This window comes from Urocitellus parryii, chromosome 6 (assembly GCF_045843805.1).
Source record: "Urocitellus parryii isolate mUroPar1 chromosome 6, mUroPar1.hap1, whole genome shotgun sequence".
NCBI lineage: Eukaryota > Metazoa > Chordata > Mammalia > Rodentia > Sciuridae > Urocitellus > Urocitellus parryii.
In genome coordinates, this window is record NC_135536.1 from 97,345,412 (window position 1) to 97,364,377 (window position 18,966).

The 18,966-nt window shown below is 43.8% G+C and overlaps 1 protein-coding gene across 1 annotated transcript in view; it reads left to right on the plus strand.

Annotated features, from left to right (window-relative positions):
- The window catches only part of Gldn (gliomedin), a 58,128-nt gene that overhangs the window by 18,132 nt on the left and 21,030 nt on the right, over window positions 1–18,966 (plus strand). The window contains exon 2 of the mRNA XM_026392848.2: window positions 12,595–12,646. Within this exon, the coding sequence (XP_026248633.2) occupies window positions 12,595–12,646 (52 nt within the window). The remainder of the gene's footprint in view (window positions 1–12,594; window positions 12,647–18,966) is intronic.

Genomic DNA, 18,966 nt, shown 5'->3' on the forward strand with positions numbered 1-18,966 from the left:
ACGCATGCCAGGCAAGTGCGCTACCGCTTGAGCCACATCCCCAGCCCGGTTTTGTTTTTTTTTTAACTAACTTACAAGTGTTCTTTACAAAGGAACATTATTCACTTTTCTTGTCCTATATATTTTGTAATATTTCCCCCTAATAACAATTATACAATGTGCTAGGTGCTATGCTAAGAGCTTTAGGTATGTATTTCAAGAAGGTCATTATCTTATCCTACAGACAATTATGTGAGGAAGTTGTTGCTGCTGTTGTTATTTCCCGTTTTGCAGACAGAAGCTTAGAGATGTTAGGCACTCTAAGCCACTATGTGACCTACTTAGTAAAGGAAGTGGAATTCAGACAGACTGTGTCTGATTCCAAAACCCATGTTCTTTACACCTTTTGGTCTAGGACATTTTCTTCCTTTTAATTTTGTTTATAGGTCTTTTAGTGAGATGGTAGTTGAAATTTTTTCATTTCCACCTAGTCAGATCAATAAAGTTGTTCATTGATGGGTTTTGCTTTTGTTTTTATGTTTAGAATGTTTCTTCCTTCCTCTAGATCTCAAGATCAGACAAATCTTCATCTATGTTTTCTCATATTACAAATACTTTAATTCAAAAGTTATTCTATTACATTTACATATATCTAAAATATACAGAGGTAAAAAAGATCTTGTCTCCTTTAAGAAAAAATTGACCAAAATAGTTCAAAAATTGCAGAACTACCAAATAAGCAACCCACTACAAAATGATTTCGTTTTTGTTTGGTTTGGTTTGGTACCAAGGGTGCTTAACCACTGAGCCACATCCCCAAGATTTTTTAATTTTTTTTTTTATTATTTTGAGACAGTGTCTTGCTAAGTTGCTTATGGCCTTGCTAAGTTTCTGAAGCTGACCTCAAACTTGTGATCCTCCTGCCTCACACTCCTGAGCCACTGGATTACAGGTGTGCACCACCACACTCGGCCAAAATGACTTCTTGAAAACAAAGTATGGGCACATGTTTAAGATTAGTAACCTGATTTATAGCTGCTTTTTTTTTTAATTCCGGAGAAGAACTGTTTCAGGATGAGATACTATATTTAATCAGATATAACACTGAGTTTCTGACCTGAATGAGAAAAGATTAAGCAGGGATACTGGAAGAATATTGCCTGAAGCTTTCAACCCCACCACCACCACCACCACCACCACCAGTGATTGGGATCAAACTCAGTGCCTTGCACATGCTCCGCAAGTGTTCTGCTTCTGAGCTGTTTCCGCAGCCCTGAGGCCTCTTTTGAGAATGATCCAGCATTTCTGGTTCTGGAGCTGGGTCAGTCAATTAGTACAAGGAGGAATCCTTGCTGCTGGCAACTCCCATCTAACCAGGCAACAAGAGGAAAACCAAAAATACTTGTCATCACTGAGTGGCAGTCACTTGAACTGAAGACAGGACCTGGCTGGGAAGTGGGGACTTGATGGAGCCTGTTGGGCTTCAGACATGAGAAGATAAAGGTTTAGGAACCAGTTTTGGCTTATATTTATTTGGTGGTGAGTTATGACACTTATTGAATCATGCTTGGCTATTTTTTAAAAATCTTTCTCATATTACATTTTTTAATTCAATTGATAGATCAAGCTTGCAATTCGACCTTAATGAGAAGGCTTCATTGCAGTTGTATTAACTGACGAAACGATAATTTTTCAGAAAGCAAATCAGCTGATTTGCATACAATTCATGACTAGATATGTCTCTATAATACCAATACAAACAAGCAGTTATTTTCGTGAGGACTTTTTCATTGAGTCCTCACAACTACCATCTGGGATAAGAATTGCCATTTTTATTACTTTGTTTCTTATTTTGTCATAGGGGCTGGGAAACATCTCCAGGGTCCCGCTGCAGTTAATAAGAAAAAACAACCAGACCATTGCTGCCCCTGCCAAGCTTACCCGGTCTTCCCTTTGACCTGAGGTCAGACCCTTAAGAAGGCCTTGAAGCACATCTGGGGGAGGAGTGCTTCTTCAGGGACTTGAGCCATGTGCTTTTGCATGTTCCCAGTGTTAACCAATGTCATACAGGGTGTTTCCAAAGGCCCTGATCCTGGCTGAACTTTGTTTTTTGTTTTATTTATTTATTTATTTATTTATAGTTGTAGTTGGACATAATACCTTTATTTATTGATTTTTATGTGGTGCTGAAGATCGAACCCAGGGCCTCATACATGCTAGGTGAGCGCTCTACTGCTAAGCCACAACCCCAGCCCCAAAAGTTTGTTTTTTTGTTTTCTTTTTTTCCTCAGAGATTTTGGCATGCATGTGTTTGCTGGCACTGCCTCTTCAATTGGGTTGTCCACAAGTCCTTAGCCAAACCCAGCCAAGCTTTGGCTTATGTGACTCTCACAGCCTCTGTATGCACGACAGCTGGCCAGTGCTTGTCAGTGGACTTCAGACTGACACCTGTTAATTATTTGTTCAACATTTCATTAAAGAATCTGGGCAACCACTGAGCTAGACTGCAAAGGAGGGCTGCTGGAGGGCCGCACTCAGTCTCCAGTGATTCAGTTCAGCTCTCCAGACCTCCTCAGCAAGACACATGCCTAAGAGAAAGGCCCTATCACTTGGGAGGCAGCCTGGCCACCACCAGACCCTAGTGCGCTTAGCAAAGCAGGAAGCTCTGCTGAGTGCCTTGTTGTTTTCGTCAGCTTTTTCACTTTTGTGACTAAAAGATCTGACCAGAACTGTTGTAGAGGAAGAAAAGTTTATTTGAGGGTTCACAGTTTCAGTGGTCCCAGTTCACAGACAGCCGACTCCATTCCTCAAGGCTTGAAGTGTGGCAGAACATCATGGCAGAACAGTGTGGTGGAGGGAAGCAGCTCATATGATGCTCAGAAAGCAGAGAGACTCCTCTGGCCAGATACAAATATATACCCCAAAGCCACACCCCCAACTAACCACTTCCTCCAGTCACACCCCACCTACCTCCTCAGATACCTCTCAGTTAATCTCATCAGGGATTAATTCACTGATTAGTTAAGGCTATAACCCAATCATTTCTCCTCCGAACCTTCTTGCATTGTCTCACACTTGAGCTTTTGGGGGATACCTCACATCCAAACCATAACACATGTTTTACTGTGGCTGTGTATTTTCCGTAATGTCTTAGACTCCTTTCCATATAAAAACCCCAGTCTCTTCATGGCTGACCCAGTCCTAACATGACCTGGATGCAGAACCTCATGTGGGGCACCTTGATTCAAGATAGTATGAAAAGTTTGTGTATTATTACCATATAGACCAGGATACATAGTGGTTTCTGATTTTACTATGATAATGATATGGGCAGGAGGGAGATAGCATGTCTTGGGATTCTAATAAGATAACTCTAGCATCTTCAAGGTCCTGATTTCTAGAGAATTTTGGAGTGTCTGCAAAACTGAAATTATTCTAAAGAAGCACAAAGAGAAACAAATAGTGAATTTTCAGTTCCTGTCGTTGAGAAACTCAAACTTTCCCTCGTAGGTTCAAAATAAATATGCTGAAATAAACTGAAAATAGATGAACAGAAGAAAAATATACAAATTTTATTAACATGCATAAGTATGGGAGCCATACAAAATATCAATGAAACTCAAAGATTCAGATGGTTGAATTTAAATAGCATTGTGAGTACAGAAGGAAATAGGGGGTTCAGGCTCCTGGGAGGAGGGGGCAGCAGGTTAGAAGGGTGAGGGAAGGAAACTGCCCGGTGAACAAGGTGGTCTTATTATGCAGATAAAGTCTCACAAGGTAATCTCAGAGATGCCCTCAAAAGGACAGATTTTTAAAAGTCTGACTCTATATGTTGGTTATTATTAATCTCTTCTCTGGTGGTTAATCTTTCCTAGTTATTCAATGAGATTCTTAAGGATAGAGTTTAAGACTGTTGCATTTATTTTGAAAGTATTTTCTAGAAAGAACCCTTCCCTTCCCAAGTGCAGGGTATGTAGGAGAAGCTTAGAAAATCCTTGGTTCTGAGGCAGCTTTTAAGGACTTCCAAATTATTTTAATTCAAAAGCACTTAGCATACCAAAGCACATACTTTGGGGCATAGTTTCCTGAGCCAACAATACAAACAACATTACTAGTAGTCAGAAACCAATATCATTGATTTAGGAAAACATTTCCCTCCCAGTCGAGCAAATAATGGATACTGAAGTGTTTATTAAACACCTAGTATGGACTCAATGCCATTCTAGTGCGGGAAAGGGCTTAAAATGTATGCATGGGGCAAACAGGATGAAATAGCCCCATCAGTGGGAGCCTGTGAGAAATGGTGGATGGAGTAACAGTGGCAAAGTGAGCTAACTACTGTCCATGCTGTGGTGCTGCAGGTTCAGAAGGAGCAGTAGGTGGACTGTTGGGAAAAGCCTGGGCAGGACTCCTCTGTGTTCTGAGGATCCCAATCTGAATGATCTGACAGGAGCAGGCCACTGACGTTGTCTGGCAGAAGATGGCTAGGACTGTTCACAGGAGCTGATAATGCCTGCTAAACCTTCAGCTGAGATTCCTGTGGAGCTGCAGCTCAACACCATCTGGGGCCTATGAGGACAGGCCCCAGAGTGTGACTCTTATGCTCAGAGCATCTCCATCCACAGTGTCAAAGATAAAACCAAATCAAGTTAGAGCTTACCCTACAGAGTTAGCTTTCTATCACTGTGACCAAAATGCCTGACAAGAACAACTTAAAGGAGGAAAAGTTTATTTTGGCTCATGATTAAATTTAGAGTTCAGTCCCTGGTTGGCCAACTCCATTGCTCTGGACCCGAAGTAAAGTAAAACATCATGGTGGAAGGATGTGATGGAGGAAAGTGTCAGATCAGGCGGGGCAGGCAGCGACTAAAGGAGGCAGATTTAAAAGGGCCGCTGAACAGGCTTTATTGAGATATCACTCCCGGGCGGAACTCCATCACACCCACAGAGGGGTCAGGGGAAGGGTCTGAGGAGAAACCGAGTGGAAGCTTGACCGGACTGGACTTTTATGGGCTTACAGCAGGAAGGGAAGGCCTTGGGACAGGAAAAGGTGTTTCTAGGGTCCCTTGCCCCCTTGGAGTTGGTCAGGGGAGTTGGCTGAATTCCAGGATTGGCCAGGGGGTCCTGCTGATTGACAGGCGTTAGTCAGGAGATCTCACTGATTGACAGGCATTTCCACCGGCATCTGATTGATGTTCTTTTCCAGCGGCGGGCTGCTTTGTTCTAAGTCGCCACTGAGTCGCCACCATCAACCTAACAGAAAGCTGCTCAGCCAATGGCAGCTGGGAAGGAGGGGTGGAGAAAGTACTCGAGGAACCAAGGATAAAATATAATCCCCAAAGGTATACCCAATCATACACCACCTATAAAACTATCAAATGGGTTTATTCACTGATTAGATTACAGCTGTCAGTAATTTGATCATTTCATTTCTAAATATCCTTGCATTATCTATCCCCCATGAGCTCTGGGGGATACCTCATATCCAAACCATAATAGCATATAAGAAAACAGTTCCCAAACTGGGAGATCTCACACCAAAAAAAAAAAAAAAAACCAGAAAAGAAAAGACTCAAAATCTCAGTGTTAAAGCAGTTTAGAGAACAGTTGATAATGGAGGAAGTATTTTGATCTTTTTCATAATTAGCTGCCATATGTTCTTTTTTTAAGGCAAACAGCTATATAAGCTGACTTGTCAATAGTTGATTGCTTTAATTTCATTGAATCTTGGTAACAAGCACCAAAAACAAAACAACAAACAAATCTTTCTTCATGTTTTCTTTTGGGCCAGGGCTAGTGTTTGGAGAGGTGGAAATCAGAAAGGCTTAAGTTTTGGTTAGGTGGCTATAGGTTGGCCTTAGGAATTAGAATTATGATTCTTTCTTCCTTTCTTTCATTTTTTCCCCTTTTCTTTCATTTTTTAAACAGAGGTGAAGTCCACATTCCTGTTGGATTTGCAGCTCACCCTCACCAGACCTTGGCCACAGTGCTAATTTCTACCTTTCCCATGGATGAGGCCGTGGTGTCTGACAGCAGCATCAGACCCCATGAGGAACTCCTCCAACATCTGGGGTCTAACCTTCTAGTGACAAGCAGCTGGGCCACCCCATTCATAGTCCTATGTCTCCAGTCTAAGGAATCTTGGTCAATGGCAGGCTGATTATCAGGTCCCTCAAGCTTTTCCTAACAAGAACATTTGCATGCATATAATAACATCAATTTGCATAATTAAGGAGAGTCAAAAAGAGTATTCAATTGTCTAAGAGAGAAAGAATTTAAGTTGCACAATAGGTCAGATCTGGAAGGTGACTTAGCATTTAAACAGCCTTCCAATTAGCAGTTGGAAATCTGTGCTTGCTGAACTTCAGAGACACCCAGACAAGGCTCATCGTTTTAGCTACACCCGAACCAGAGGAAGGACCAGCAGGTTTGCTCCGTTCTTTTTTTCTGAACCAATCCGGAGAGTAAATAGCCAGAGAAAAGGAGTTCAAGAGAGTAGCCAGTTAACCTCTGTGCATTTTGAGTTGGGATGAACTGACGTAGCTCACTCATTTAGGTCTATTCATTCTGATGAGAAAGATACACTTTTGATTAAACCTTTCAGTTTTGCACAGAAATCGACACACTCTCAATTATACCTGTATTAGTAAAAATCTAATATCCTGCTCATATGCAAACTAAATGAAAGCCAAAATCTGCATTTCAAGTTGAAGTCATACAATTCCTTTCCCAAAGGTTAAGCAGGGTGAGGAAGTAGATGAGGTGTTGGGGGTCGGGGTCGGGGTGAAGTCAGCTCTGGAAGACGGCTGGGTGAGTGCAGCCAGCCACTCTACTAGTTTCCTCAGTTGACTTTCTCATCCCTCCTCCCCTCACTCTGGAGCCTTTGAATGTGTCCCCACCTCCCCCTGTCCCCCACCATTCTAATGGGAGCAGAGATTGAGAATCATCTGTCTAGTCTAACCCTCTCATTTTACAGACAATAACTAAGGTCAGCCCCACCCCAGATGGCCCATGACAGCTCCGTTTTTAATCTTTTTTTTTTTTTTTAACTTTGGGATTTGGCAATTTATTTGGAAACAAGAAAAGTCTTCTGGCTTAGGAACCACTTGAAAATCACTAGACTAGACAACTGTTCTAGTTTATTCTCTTTATTTGTCTAGAACAATAGAAATCTGTCCAAGTTCTATCAAGAGCTGGGGTGATTGTCAAGGTTTGCTGTTCGGGGGTCATAAAGCCAGGTTGTTAGTCTCATTATTTCATTCACATTGTCCTCTTGCTCTCTCACTAAAAGGACAGCAAAGTAAACATCATTCATCATTCCAATATATCTTTAAAACTGTAAACAAAGAATGGGGGGAAAATCCCCTTTCAGTACGTAAATACATGCATACATAAGCAAGAAAATATTAGGTAATAATAAGCACCACTAAGACAAAAAGTCAGCCTCAATCTTTGGGGAAAAAAACAATCTCAGTTAATGGTTTGGTTATGACCTACCAGTGTTTCTCTGTGCTTATACTAACATATTTAGTTTTTTGTTGTTGTTTGTTTTTTCAACTGAAAAGTTCTATTATGTGGCTTGGCTGCACTTTGCTCTTTTCACTTAAAAGCTGTCTTTCCATATAGTCCATATAGCTCTACCTCATCCTTTTAAATTTGTTTACAAGTCCCTTGATAAACATTCAGGCTGTCTGCATGTTTTTGCTACACAGTGTGGCAATGAGCATTTTTGTCCAGCTATCCTTGCATCCTACAAGCGGGATTCCCAACTTGTAGCATTTGCTTCTTAAGAGATGCTGCCAAACTATGTCCCCTCTATATTTAATTTGAATAAAAGCTAGCTCAAGTCATCTGATGCCAGGCTATCATGTCCATTATTTTCCTCCTGGGGCCCCTTCCTTGCCCAGTTCCCCATGAATCCTACTAATCCAGTGAGACCAGTTCTCTTTCCCAAGAGAAAGCTGGGAGGTTAGGTCAGGTCACCAGCAGGGCCCATTTTTGGCTGTCTTCTCTACCACTGCCACATGTTGTAGGGGTGGAAAGGGGGATGATCCCATTGCTGCCCATTTTAAAGGGCTGGGACCAACAACCCTATACCAGAATACAGGTTTTCAGGAGAGAAGCATAACCAATTGACTTGATTGTATTTTATGGGGTGACTATCTGTTTTTATGCTTAGGTGCCACCAAGCATGGACAGCCATGATTGGACGAGAGTATTGAGCTAATGCTAACAGAGCTAATGCTGAGGGAGAACCCAGCCAGGCCTCTGTTCAATCTCCTTGGCCTCTTTATGCAGCATTCCTTCCTCCTGGGCATGCAGCAGGACCCCTTCTGAAATGAGGGTCTATGATCTACTACTACCCAACAAGACATGGCAGAGAATTTCTTTATGGCCAGCTCCAAGACAGAAAGGCAGGGTGGGTGGGCACAAAATAACCGAGCCGCCACAAAGCCTTGTAGGTTCAAACAGCAACTCTTTATTCCCGAAATCTCACCAGCAATCTACACACACTTCCCGGGAACACACTCCCTCCACTGGGCTCCGCGCACAAATTCTCTCGGAACCCTTCAAGAACTCAACGGGAACTCCAAAGTAGTGATTAGGATTAGGATCCGCCCTAATCCCCCTAGCCGCCCTATTCCTGGAGCAGGGTCACCTTTCAACCATTCCCTATGGCAAAATGCCAGGCGTCATTCCAACTTAACTGTGGCTCTCAACAGGCAGGGTAGGTGTTTGTGGGAACAATGTAAGGGAAATTAGAGCAATATTTTTAGGCTTTATAGTTTTCTTTGGAGAAAAGGACTTCTAGTTTCTATGACTTGCCTTGTGGGGAGAGGAAGGAGCAAAAGACAGGACAAGAAAAGATCAGAAACTTTGCTTCTGATGGTGCTTCTGCCTATATCTTGGGGCTTCTGTTGTCTTCTGAGCCCCAACATTATCAATGAGGAGGACAAGTTCCCATACGATGCAGTGTGACTCTGCCCATTGTTGTGTTGATCTTGCCTAGGAGATGAAACTGACAGGTCCTCAGTGATGCTGTGGCCACCGATGCACTAAGCCTGTGCTCTCTGGGTACCCTTCTGTACTTTACACCCAGGGCGAAGGTCACTGTTCCCACAAAACATGTCCTCCACGCTAGACCAGCTGAGTTAGGAGGGACTTCCCACCACTGTCATGGACCTTTTCCTGTGCCCGGTCCAACCCTCTTCCCAATACCATCAGATTCCCATATCATAATCCCAGACCAGCAATTTCTTGTCGGCTCCCCTCAAGGCAGACTCCCCCTCACTTTCCCACTGGATGCTATTCTCCCCAGTGGAGCTCTAGGCCGGACACCAGGACTGTTCTAGACACAGGGGATGCAGACAAAACAAAGAGCAAGTTTTCCTGTGTCCAAAATTTGGAGACTGGGGGCAGGTAATAAATAAATACATAAGAAAGATAATATTGGATAATAAATGCTACTGAGACAAGTCAGGAGAGTAAGAGGGGGGTAGCTGCCTGGGCTCCTCTCAGTTGGGTTGGGGAAGGCCTATCTTGAGGGTTAGGTGGGAGCCAACCAGAGCCCCAGCACACAGCGTCAGGGAAGAGTGGTGGGAGGTGGCCTCTGACCGGAGACAGGGCCATGCCACGGTTAAATCCCGAGAAACACCCCTAGGACAATGGCCTCAAAGACCTCATCCAGCTTCAACATTCTCAAAACCTAAATCAAGATCTAGGAAGCCTACAAATGGGACTCTTTAATGTGACTGTGTAGATTTTATTATTTTAGTTTTGAATTGCCTTATTTTCACCCAAATTCTTCATCATTGTGATAAAATGGGGAGCAGTTCTGGCTTTATGGCCACAGGTTTCTGTCACGTGTTTCACTTTAACACAATCTTACAGAGCTTACCTTTGTTAAAAGAATATTTCTAAGTGAAGACTAAGGTAATTTACTGATAAGTATCTAAATTAACTTTAGCATAAAAATGAAGCCAAAAGGTCAGGAAATGAAAACTCCTTCTTAAGTTTTTCCACTGGGCCTTCCTAGAGCAGTGATCAGTATCAAAGAGAAAGGCTCATTTTCCCTATTGATGCTTCTCTTGTTTGAAACTACTCCTTCTATTGTGATCCCCCAGGCAACAAATGAAGCATTGTAAGTCTTTTCTGGTCCCTTCAATGGCTAATTATACATTTTTAAAGACAATAAATTTTGTCCACAGTGCAGCTGATTACATTCATTTATGAAAATGACTAAAAACAGCACATCAATTTTTTTTTCTGTCTGGTTACTTAAAAGTGATCATCAAAGGCATAATAGAGTACAGTGGACCTGGAATCAGGAAATGTGGAGTTCAGTCTGCTCCCTCTAAAGGCAAGCTGTGTGCCCTTGAGTACATGATGGCACCTCTCTAAACCTCTCTTCTTACCTGGGGGAGAATGGAACTGCCTTATATACTTCAGCTGGAAGAGTTGTTGGGTGGGGAGGGGCACCTGGGATGCTTCCAAGCCACTGGAAATTTCCAGTTCTTCAACTAGGATGGTATGTGTCATCCTCCAGTATCCATGAGGGATTGGTTTAGAACCCTTCAATGATACCCAAGTCTGAGGATATTCAAGTCCTTTATAGACAATGACATAGTATTGCATAGAACCCAGGGCCTTGTGCATGCGAGGCAAGTGCTGTATCACTGAGCTGCATCCCCAGCCCTCCTCCTGTATAATTTAAATCACCTCTAGATTATTTACAATATTTACATAATACAGTATAAGTGTTACATAAAGCTTATACTATATGTTTAATAGAATCATGATGAGAAAATGGTTTGTACATGCTCAGTACAGATACATTTTTTTTTTAATCTGTGGTTAGTTGAATCTGTAGATGCAAAACCCCACAGAGGGCCAAATGTACACGTTTCTTATGTTGTTCATCTTTAAATTGTTCATACACATTTTATAGATTTGTAATGTGTTTGGTATATATCATAACAAGTGTCTAAATAAATACCTATTGATATTGAAGGATATGGAAAATGACAATCCCTCAAACAATGTGACCCAGGAATAAGGAGGAAGAAGGCAAAACATTGATCCTTCCCCAGTAAATTCTTTCCTGGTGGCAAGACAATGCCTGGGAAGGAGGCAAACATCAATTCTAAAATGGCAGTCCCTGGAAAGAGGACAAATATTGATCCTTTCCCAGTAAATTCTTTCCCAAGGACAATAGACCCTGGAGGAAGAAGCCAAACATTGATCCTTACCCAGTACAATGACCCCTGGCACAAAAAGATAAACACTGGACCCCCCCATATTTGCCCAGTAAAAACAAGGTTCAAATTCTCACAACCTGTTTCCTGAATGCCCAAACTGACAAATTCTATCGATGAAGCCACCTCTAAGTGTAACCTATAAAAACCAGACCCTTCTTGTAACCAGAGGCCATTTTCTACTCAGAAAGTGAGCCCCTCTGATACCTGACTCCACTACTGAATAAAAGGCAGCGCTGGACCATGAAGTCTGCTTTCACTATGGTACCAAAACCATTTTGGTTATTTTTGCTTACATACATACCTGGCAAAAAGTAAACACAGTGTGAGTTTTCCTCTGGACTCCTAGCAAGTGGATTCAATGTAGATAAAAGGCAAAATCACTTTTCTCCTCACATCAAAACATGTTCTTTTGAAAATAGTTTAATTGAAAGAGTAATCAGTGAACATGTGAATGAAAAGTACAGCTTTCTTCCCCCTGACCCTCTATTCCCCCTCACTTGAGGCTTTTTAGTGGTCTCCAGAAATATTCTAGAAAGCCAAAGATGAAAATCAGCAAGAGAGAAGCATGTAGAAACATTTGTGTGTGCACCACTGTTTTCCATAAATGAAAGTATATTATACATGCTATTCTGTACTTTGCATTTTACTAATTTTCTTAGAGATCTTTCAGATCAGTCTATGGATCTAACATGATCAAACTTGGTTTTAGGGAACAGTGCAAAGAACGGTAGGGGTAGACAGTGGTTGTGGGAGAACCAGATATCAGGCTAATACCACCGTGACAGGTAGTTATCCAAGGTGAGTAGGCAGGCTCCACATGGCATGAGAATCACTGCCGCCAAAGCACAGGTTCTGCATGCCAGGGATTGAGCTAGCCCAACCCTCAAGGTAGGTGCTTATGTTATTTGAGTTTTCAGAAAAGGAAACAAAAGTGTCAAGAGGTTGAATATCTCAGCTGCGTTCTCCCCTTTGATAAGTGTGTGCTCCTAACCACTAAGCTCACCACTCTCTTTATTCAGGCCCACAGACGGACCCTTCAGAGGCAGGATGGTCAACTAATTTCACTGGTGAAAACTGAATTTGGTGATTCCCTCACCATCCTCTGTCTTCTCAGAAGTTGATAGAAATCTAGGAAATTCTATTTGTGATGTTAATAGATGAGCACTCACATCAAATGTCCTTAGATCTTCTAAAGGGTTCTTTTCAGTTTTAAGTCAACCCTTTTCCTCAAAATTCTGCACATTCTCCTGGAGTTACTTGGTGGATTTTTATCGTTACTTTCTGCTTGATTGAATAAAGGGCAAATTCAGGACCCAATGCCTACTGACTGCTGTCCATCGCCCTCTCTCCTCTGCAGATCCGAGTGATGGTGGACCTGTGCAACAGCACCCAGGGCATCTGCCTCACAGGTAAGCTGGCCGCTACTGACCCAGCTGCTCACTCAGCCAATACCTGTGCTAGCCAAAAGGCAGAGGCAGAGTGAACACAGGAGCATTTTATGTTGTAAAAATACATGTTGGTTTACTTGTACCAGGTGTTTTTACCGAGCTAAAAGCCAATTATAATTATGAAAAGTCATAATAAGTTCTGGTATTGCCATAGAAATACAGCCATGGAAAATAATTAGGCCTTGGGTAATTAGAAACTTGGGGTACCTTGAACCAGGGCCATAGATATTTTCCCCATTCCCATTAGTTTTAAAAGGGGAAAGACCTTGTAAAATGGTAGAGTTCTTGTACATGAGAAATAGAGTTCTCTTATCAGGAGTAATTCTCTCCCTGCATCATACATATAGCATGAACAGGAAGGTCTGGAAGCCAATTTCTAAATAGTCAAGAGATGCTTTTTCCCCCCTGGTACCAGGGATTGAATCCAGGGGCACTTAACTACTGAACCACATCCCCTTTTTAACTTTTTATTTTGAGACAGGGTCTTGCTAAGTTGCTTATGGCCTTGCTAAATTGGCGAGGCTGACTTTGAACTTACTTTTTATGAAGAATTTTCTGTGAGGTTCGAGCCATGTGCTCAGTGGGCCTGGAGGTTGGCCACATACTGCACCCCTCCACCACATGCATCACTGACATAGAGAACAGAGGAAAGGAACAAGCTGGGGGCACGTCAAGACTTGGGACAAGGAATGGCTGATGGAAGGGTAGGTTTTGAGACGATTTTCTAAATCTGAGTGTGAAAGAAATCTGTATCTCACCTTCTGAAGGAGAATCCTGCCTTCAGAAGGTGAGAGCAGAGAGAAACACAGGCAGCAGAGCGGTCACCCAAGTCCAGCAAGGCTCTGGCCAGGCCAGGGATGGGCCTAGCAGCCTGACCTCAGACATGGCAGCTCCTGCCCCTCTAAAGTGAAGGGAGCTCTCAGATCAGGCGAGGCGGGCAGCGACCAAAGGAGGCAGATTTAAAAAGGGCCGCCAAATGAGGCTTTATTGAAATATCACTCCTGGGCCGAACTCCATCAGACCCACAGAGTGGACAGGAGAAGGGTCTGAGGACACTGACCAGACTGGACTTTTATGGGGCTTACAGCAGGAAGGGAAGCCCTTGGGACAGGAAAAGGTGTTTTTAGGGTCCCTTGTCCCTTTGGAGTTGGTCAGGGGAGTTGGCTGAACTCCTGGATTGGCCAGGGGATCCTGCTGATTGACAGGCCTTAGTCAGGAGAACTCGCTGATTGACAGGCATTTCCACCAGTGCCTGATTGATGTTCCTTTCCTGCGAGGGCTGCTTTGTTATAAGTCGTCAGCAAGTCGCCACCATCGACCTAACAGGAGCATTCTAAGGAAATCATTTTTACATTAAAACAATGTCTGCAAAATTATGAAGCCAGCTGAAGCTTTCCTTGGGCCTCAGAAGTTTATGACCTCAGGCTCTGGGGAGGCCACATCAGCACTTCACTCTGCTGAGAAACCCTGCTCAATCTGTGCCTGGCTTTAAGAAACCGAGCCATTGTCTGCAGTATTCTCCCCAGTTCCTCTCATTGCCTGACACACATTAATAACACAATGTGCGAGTTTTGTTGAAGGGAGAAATCTGTGGCTTATGTAAGGAGTGAATGAAGGAGAGAGCTTCCCTCGGGAGCCCCAAGTCTAAGCTCACTCTCATTTGCTTCTTTTGGCCTCAGAGCAAAAAAACTATCATCTTGGGGCTTCTTGGGAAATTCTAATTGAATTACTCAAGTCACATTTTGTCCCTCACAGAAAATTAAATATCTTCCGAACAGCTTGGTCCTTTGTTCGGAGACTCTTGTGGTTTAAGCACCTTTCTTCCATCTCTGGAAGGGCCTTTTCAGAGCTCCCAGGTGTGACAGTAATGAGTACTAGAGAAATGTTCAGATGGATGAAATGACAGGCACAAAAGCCTCGTTGAGAGGCACAGGAAAATCCCCTTCCCTTCCGACTGGTACAGTGGCCGACCTGAGAGCCGGGCTTCATGGTGAAAGCACAGGATGGAGCTCCTGAGACCACTTAGGGGAGGGTGATGGGGAGCAGGGAACTGCATCCCTGCTGGAAATGGGTTGAGCAGGCGATTCTTTAGCACTTCAAAATGCTTTTCAAAAGCCAGCACTCCTTCTTTCATGTTAGCTTGGAATTGAGCCTCCTTTTTACACAGAAATCTCTTCAATTTAAAAGTTTGATGTGAAAAGTACAAATTGCAAAGTGAGAAGATGACTTGGGATAGACCCTACTGCCTGCATTTGAGGGGGTGGTAGATGACAGGACCCAGGACTGAAATGGGCAACTTGAAGAATGGGCAGAGAGCCTTGGTCCCTAGGTGCAAGAGGATGCTGGGGAGAAAGGTTCTCCAGGGCAGAGCCTGGGCTTGGGCCCCAGAGCAAGATCTAGCTTTTACACTAGATTCATCTCTTAAGAAGCAGATGTGGAAGCCAGGAATGTAGCTCAGTGGTACAGCACGAGCTTAGTGTTTGTAAGGCCCTGGGTTCAATCCCCACCAGCACACAAAAATAAAAAGTAAATAAAACTGGACATGGTGGCACATACCTGTAATGCTAGCAACTTGGAAAGCTGAGGCAAGAGGATTGCAAGTTCGAGAACAGCCTGGGCAACTTTGTGAGACCCTGTCTCAAAATAAAATAATAAGGCCTAGAGATATATGTCATGATAGAGCACTTCTGGGTTAAATCCCCAGTACAATCAATCAATCAATCAATGCAGGTGCATGTAACTGGGGGCTAGTCTAGCTATGACCATGAAACCCTGTTCCTGTTCCATTTCTTTGCCTCAGCTATAGTTGCTCTGGAGATACTGTGTAGTTTGTATAGCCTGTGACATCTCAGGGTGAATAGGGAGGGAACTTCCCTAACTACAGTGGTTATGTGTTTTCCTGGTACAAAATTTGTCAAACAACATATGACATATGCTTTTCTGGGTGCATCTTACTGCCAGACCCAAGTTTTCTTGGGAACCCAGAAACATATCTTCTGGAAGAACAGATGGCTTGAAAAAGACAGGATCTTCAGTTATTCTTTTCTCTGAAAAAAATGTCTGAACTAGCATGTGGCCCAAACTGCTCATTGGGGGCAGAGGCACTTCAGATCCACAGTGCCCATTCTCCTTGCATCTAAGTGACCCTGATCCAGTGATGGCACTTGTCACTACTCCCTTATTTCCTAAGTTGGGCAACTTGAGGAATCAGCAGAGAGCCTTGATCTGCAGGCCCAAGAAGATGTCAGTCGGGAAAGTTTGCCAGGGCAGACATCAGGCAAACATCAGTGATGGAATCTTGATTGCTGCTGAGCATGGCCTAGTGACATTCTTTTCTGGAATTCCAGGAAGCTACTACTAATTAATTGGAAGTGCCTCTTAAAACCGATTCATACTGCTGTTCATACTCTAATTTTTTAAGGACACCATGGCCTTTGCCCAGAATTTAAATGTATCCAGTAAACGAGATTGATCTGAAGTTTCATGTCCCAGTTTAATGGGACATGTGAAGAAAGATACCTTGTCAGATGTGGCAGCACATATTTGTAATCTCAATGACCTGGGAGCCTGAGGCAAGAGGATTACAAGTGTGAGGCCAGCCTCAGCAACATAGTAACACTGTGTTTCAAAATGTAAAAACAAATAAAAAGGTCTGGTGATGTAGCCCAGTGATAGAATGTCCTTGAATTTAATCCCTAGTAACCCCACTACTACCCCCACCAAAAGAAAGAAAGATACTTTTCCAAGCCAGGTGCCCCAGGGCTGGCCCAATAGGTAATGACAGGGGCAACTGCAGAGGGTGTCCCAGGGAAAATAGGGTAAGGATGAAGGCCTCAGAGCTGTAGCCTTGGTAAATGAATGGACAGGCCAAACTCAGCTGGTGTCTCAGATTGGTGTTTCACCCAATGAGATCTCCTGACCAAACCAGAAGGCTGTTTTAGTATTAGTGAGTTCAGCCCCCCAGTGTGAGCTTGGGCCCTCTCTGGACATCCCTTAAGTAGAGCCAACTTTGTCTCTCACAGGAAAGAGACCACACCCACTCTGACCCTGAGACTGAAGCTATGGCCTACAAGAAGGCTGAGTCCCAGGGAGTCCTTGCTAGGGAGGAAGAGGAGGGGAGAATCAGGACGACAGTCCTCCAAACCTGGTTCCGTAAGGTTTACAGGCCTGTATCTTTCACTAGCTCTTTCTGAATGTGCAGACCCAGCCCTCACCTGAATGTTTCTCTTTGGTCTTGTTTGACTTCTTTATTTCCTGTATCTTCCCAAGACTTGGAGAAATGTGTAGCTACTTCTTCCATGGTCATGCTCTGCTAAACAGGTGCCTTGGGTAGGGAGCACCTTGTTGGAAATCATTCCAGAGTGAATAGAGACTGCTGGAGGGAAACCAGAGATACTCAGAGGTGATTCTCTTCCCCTTGATTTGAAATTGCCATGGTGGGAAGAGACAGGCAGCAGCATTCCACAGCCCTGCATGTTTGCCACTGGCCAGGCCTGCTCTTGATAATAATGAGACTCATATATCCTTATTATTACTTCCCACTAACTGAGGTGCCTATATTTCTTATCTCAGTTAAGATTTTTCTGTTAGATAATAGGAAAAATGCATTAGAACTTATGAGAGGAAATGCCGCAGTCTGGCTGGGCACAATTCAGGAGCCACTTGTCAAAAGAAACAAACTTTATTTTTAAAACTACAAACGCCAAACAAAACAGCTCCTCAGGAAAAACCCTCAGAGCCCAACTGCCACCACCGGCTTCCACAAGCCTCTCCCACACACCAACCACCACCTCCCACAATCCTCCTGCTCTTGAGGCCGATTGGCTAGGTCGCGTGGGCGGAGCCAAAGAAGTCCCCCAATGAGCAGTTCCGAAGTCTGAAGGGCAGGGAAACAGCCCAATGAACATGACCGCAGAGGAGCCAATCAGCTAGATGTTGCTGGGGCCACTGTGAGCCAATCATCAGCTGGCAGTCTGAAGGGCAGGGAAACAGCCCAATGAACATGACTGCAGAGGAGCCAATCAGCTAGATGTTGCTGGGGCCACTGTGAGCCAATCATCAGCTGGCAGCTTGAAGGGCAGGGAAACAGCCCAATGAACATCACCGCAGAGGAGCCAATCAGCTAGATGTTGCTGGGGCCACTGTGAGCCAATCATCAGCCGGTAGCTGGAAGTTTGCTGGGGCCCCTTTGGCTGTGGCTCTCAACAAGGAAAAAAATGTGAGATGTCAAATTATTATAAAGTGATAGGAGTACATTTGTCAGGATAAGTTAGGCAATGCTTGGGTAACAAACTAAAACCTCAGGGGCTGGGAATGTGGCTCAAGCGGTAGTGCGCTTGCCTGGCATGCGTGGGGCGCTGGGTTCGATTCTCAGCACCACATACAAATAAAATAAAGATGTTGTGTCCACGGGGGAGGTGGGGGGGAAGCAAACTAAAACCTCAGTGGCTTAATGCAACAAAGACTATTTCTCACTCCATAAAGTCCAGTGATGTTTGGGTGGCTCTCCCAGGAAGTCCTGGTGACTCAGGGATCCAGGCAGCTGCTGTCTTGCAGCTCCATCATCTCAACAATAAGGTTACCCCTCCAAGAAGAGAGACGACCAATGGATGGCACTTGGGGCTTTTATAGGCCAACCTGGAAATTTCTCACTTCCCCACAATGAGTCTCCCTAGCCAGGGACCCCTCATTCACAAGGAGTTGTTGATGGTAACTAATTATTTTGCCAGGAAATTTTTACATCACATCAGAGGACCCATTAATATCTGCATCCTAATCATCTGTGATGTTTGGTAAAAATGCAATTTTCTGGGCCTCTAATTAGAATCTCCAGACCTGACCAAAGGACCTGCATTGAAACTAGCATTGCAGGAGATTCCATAGATTCATACAGTAGGAACTGGAGCTAGGAAGTCAGTGGAGCTATGTCAGGGAAACTTAATCCAAATGCTTCCCTATCGAGAGGCTAATGTGTACTAAACATGCAGCTCCAACCTGAGCTTTCATTACATCCTCACCCCATAGACATAGTCATTGGGCTCTCTGGGAACTCCTGAAACCTACAGTCAATCTTGCTCCTTGCAGTCAAATTGTCCTACCAATCTGTGCAATGGAATGTGCCTGCATCTGTAGCCAGGAATGATGATTAATTAATTTCTTCTGACCTGTTCACTGTCCACACCACCCTTTCCACACCACCCCTTTTCCAGTGTGTTTGTGTGTGTGTGTGTGTGTGTGAGAGCGCGCGCGCGCGCACACTACCTGGTGGTTAAGTCAGGTAG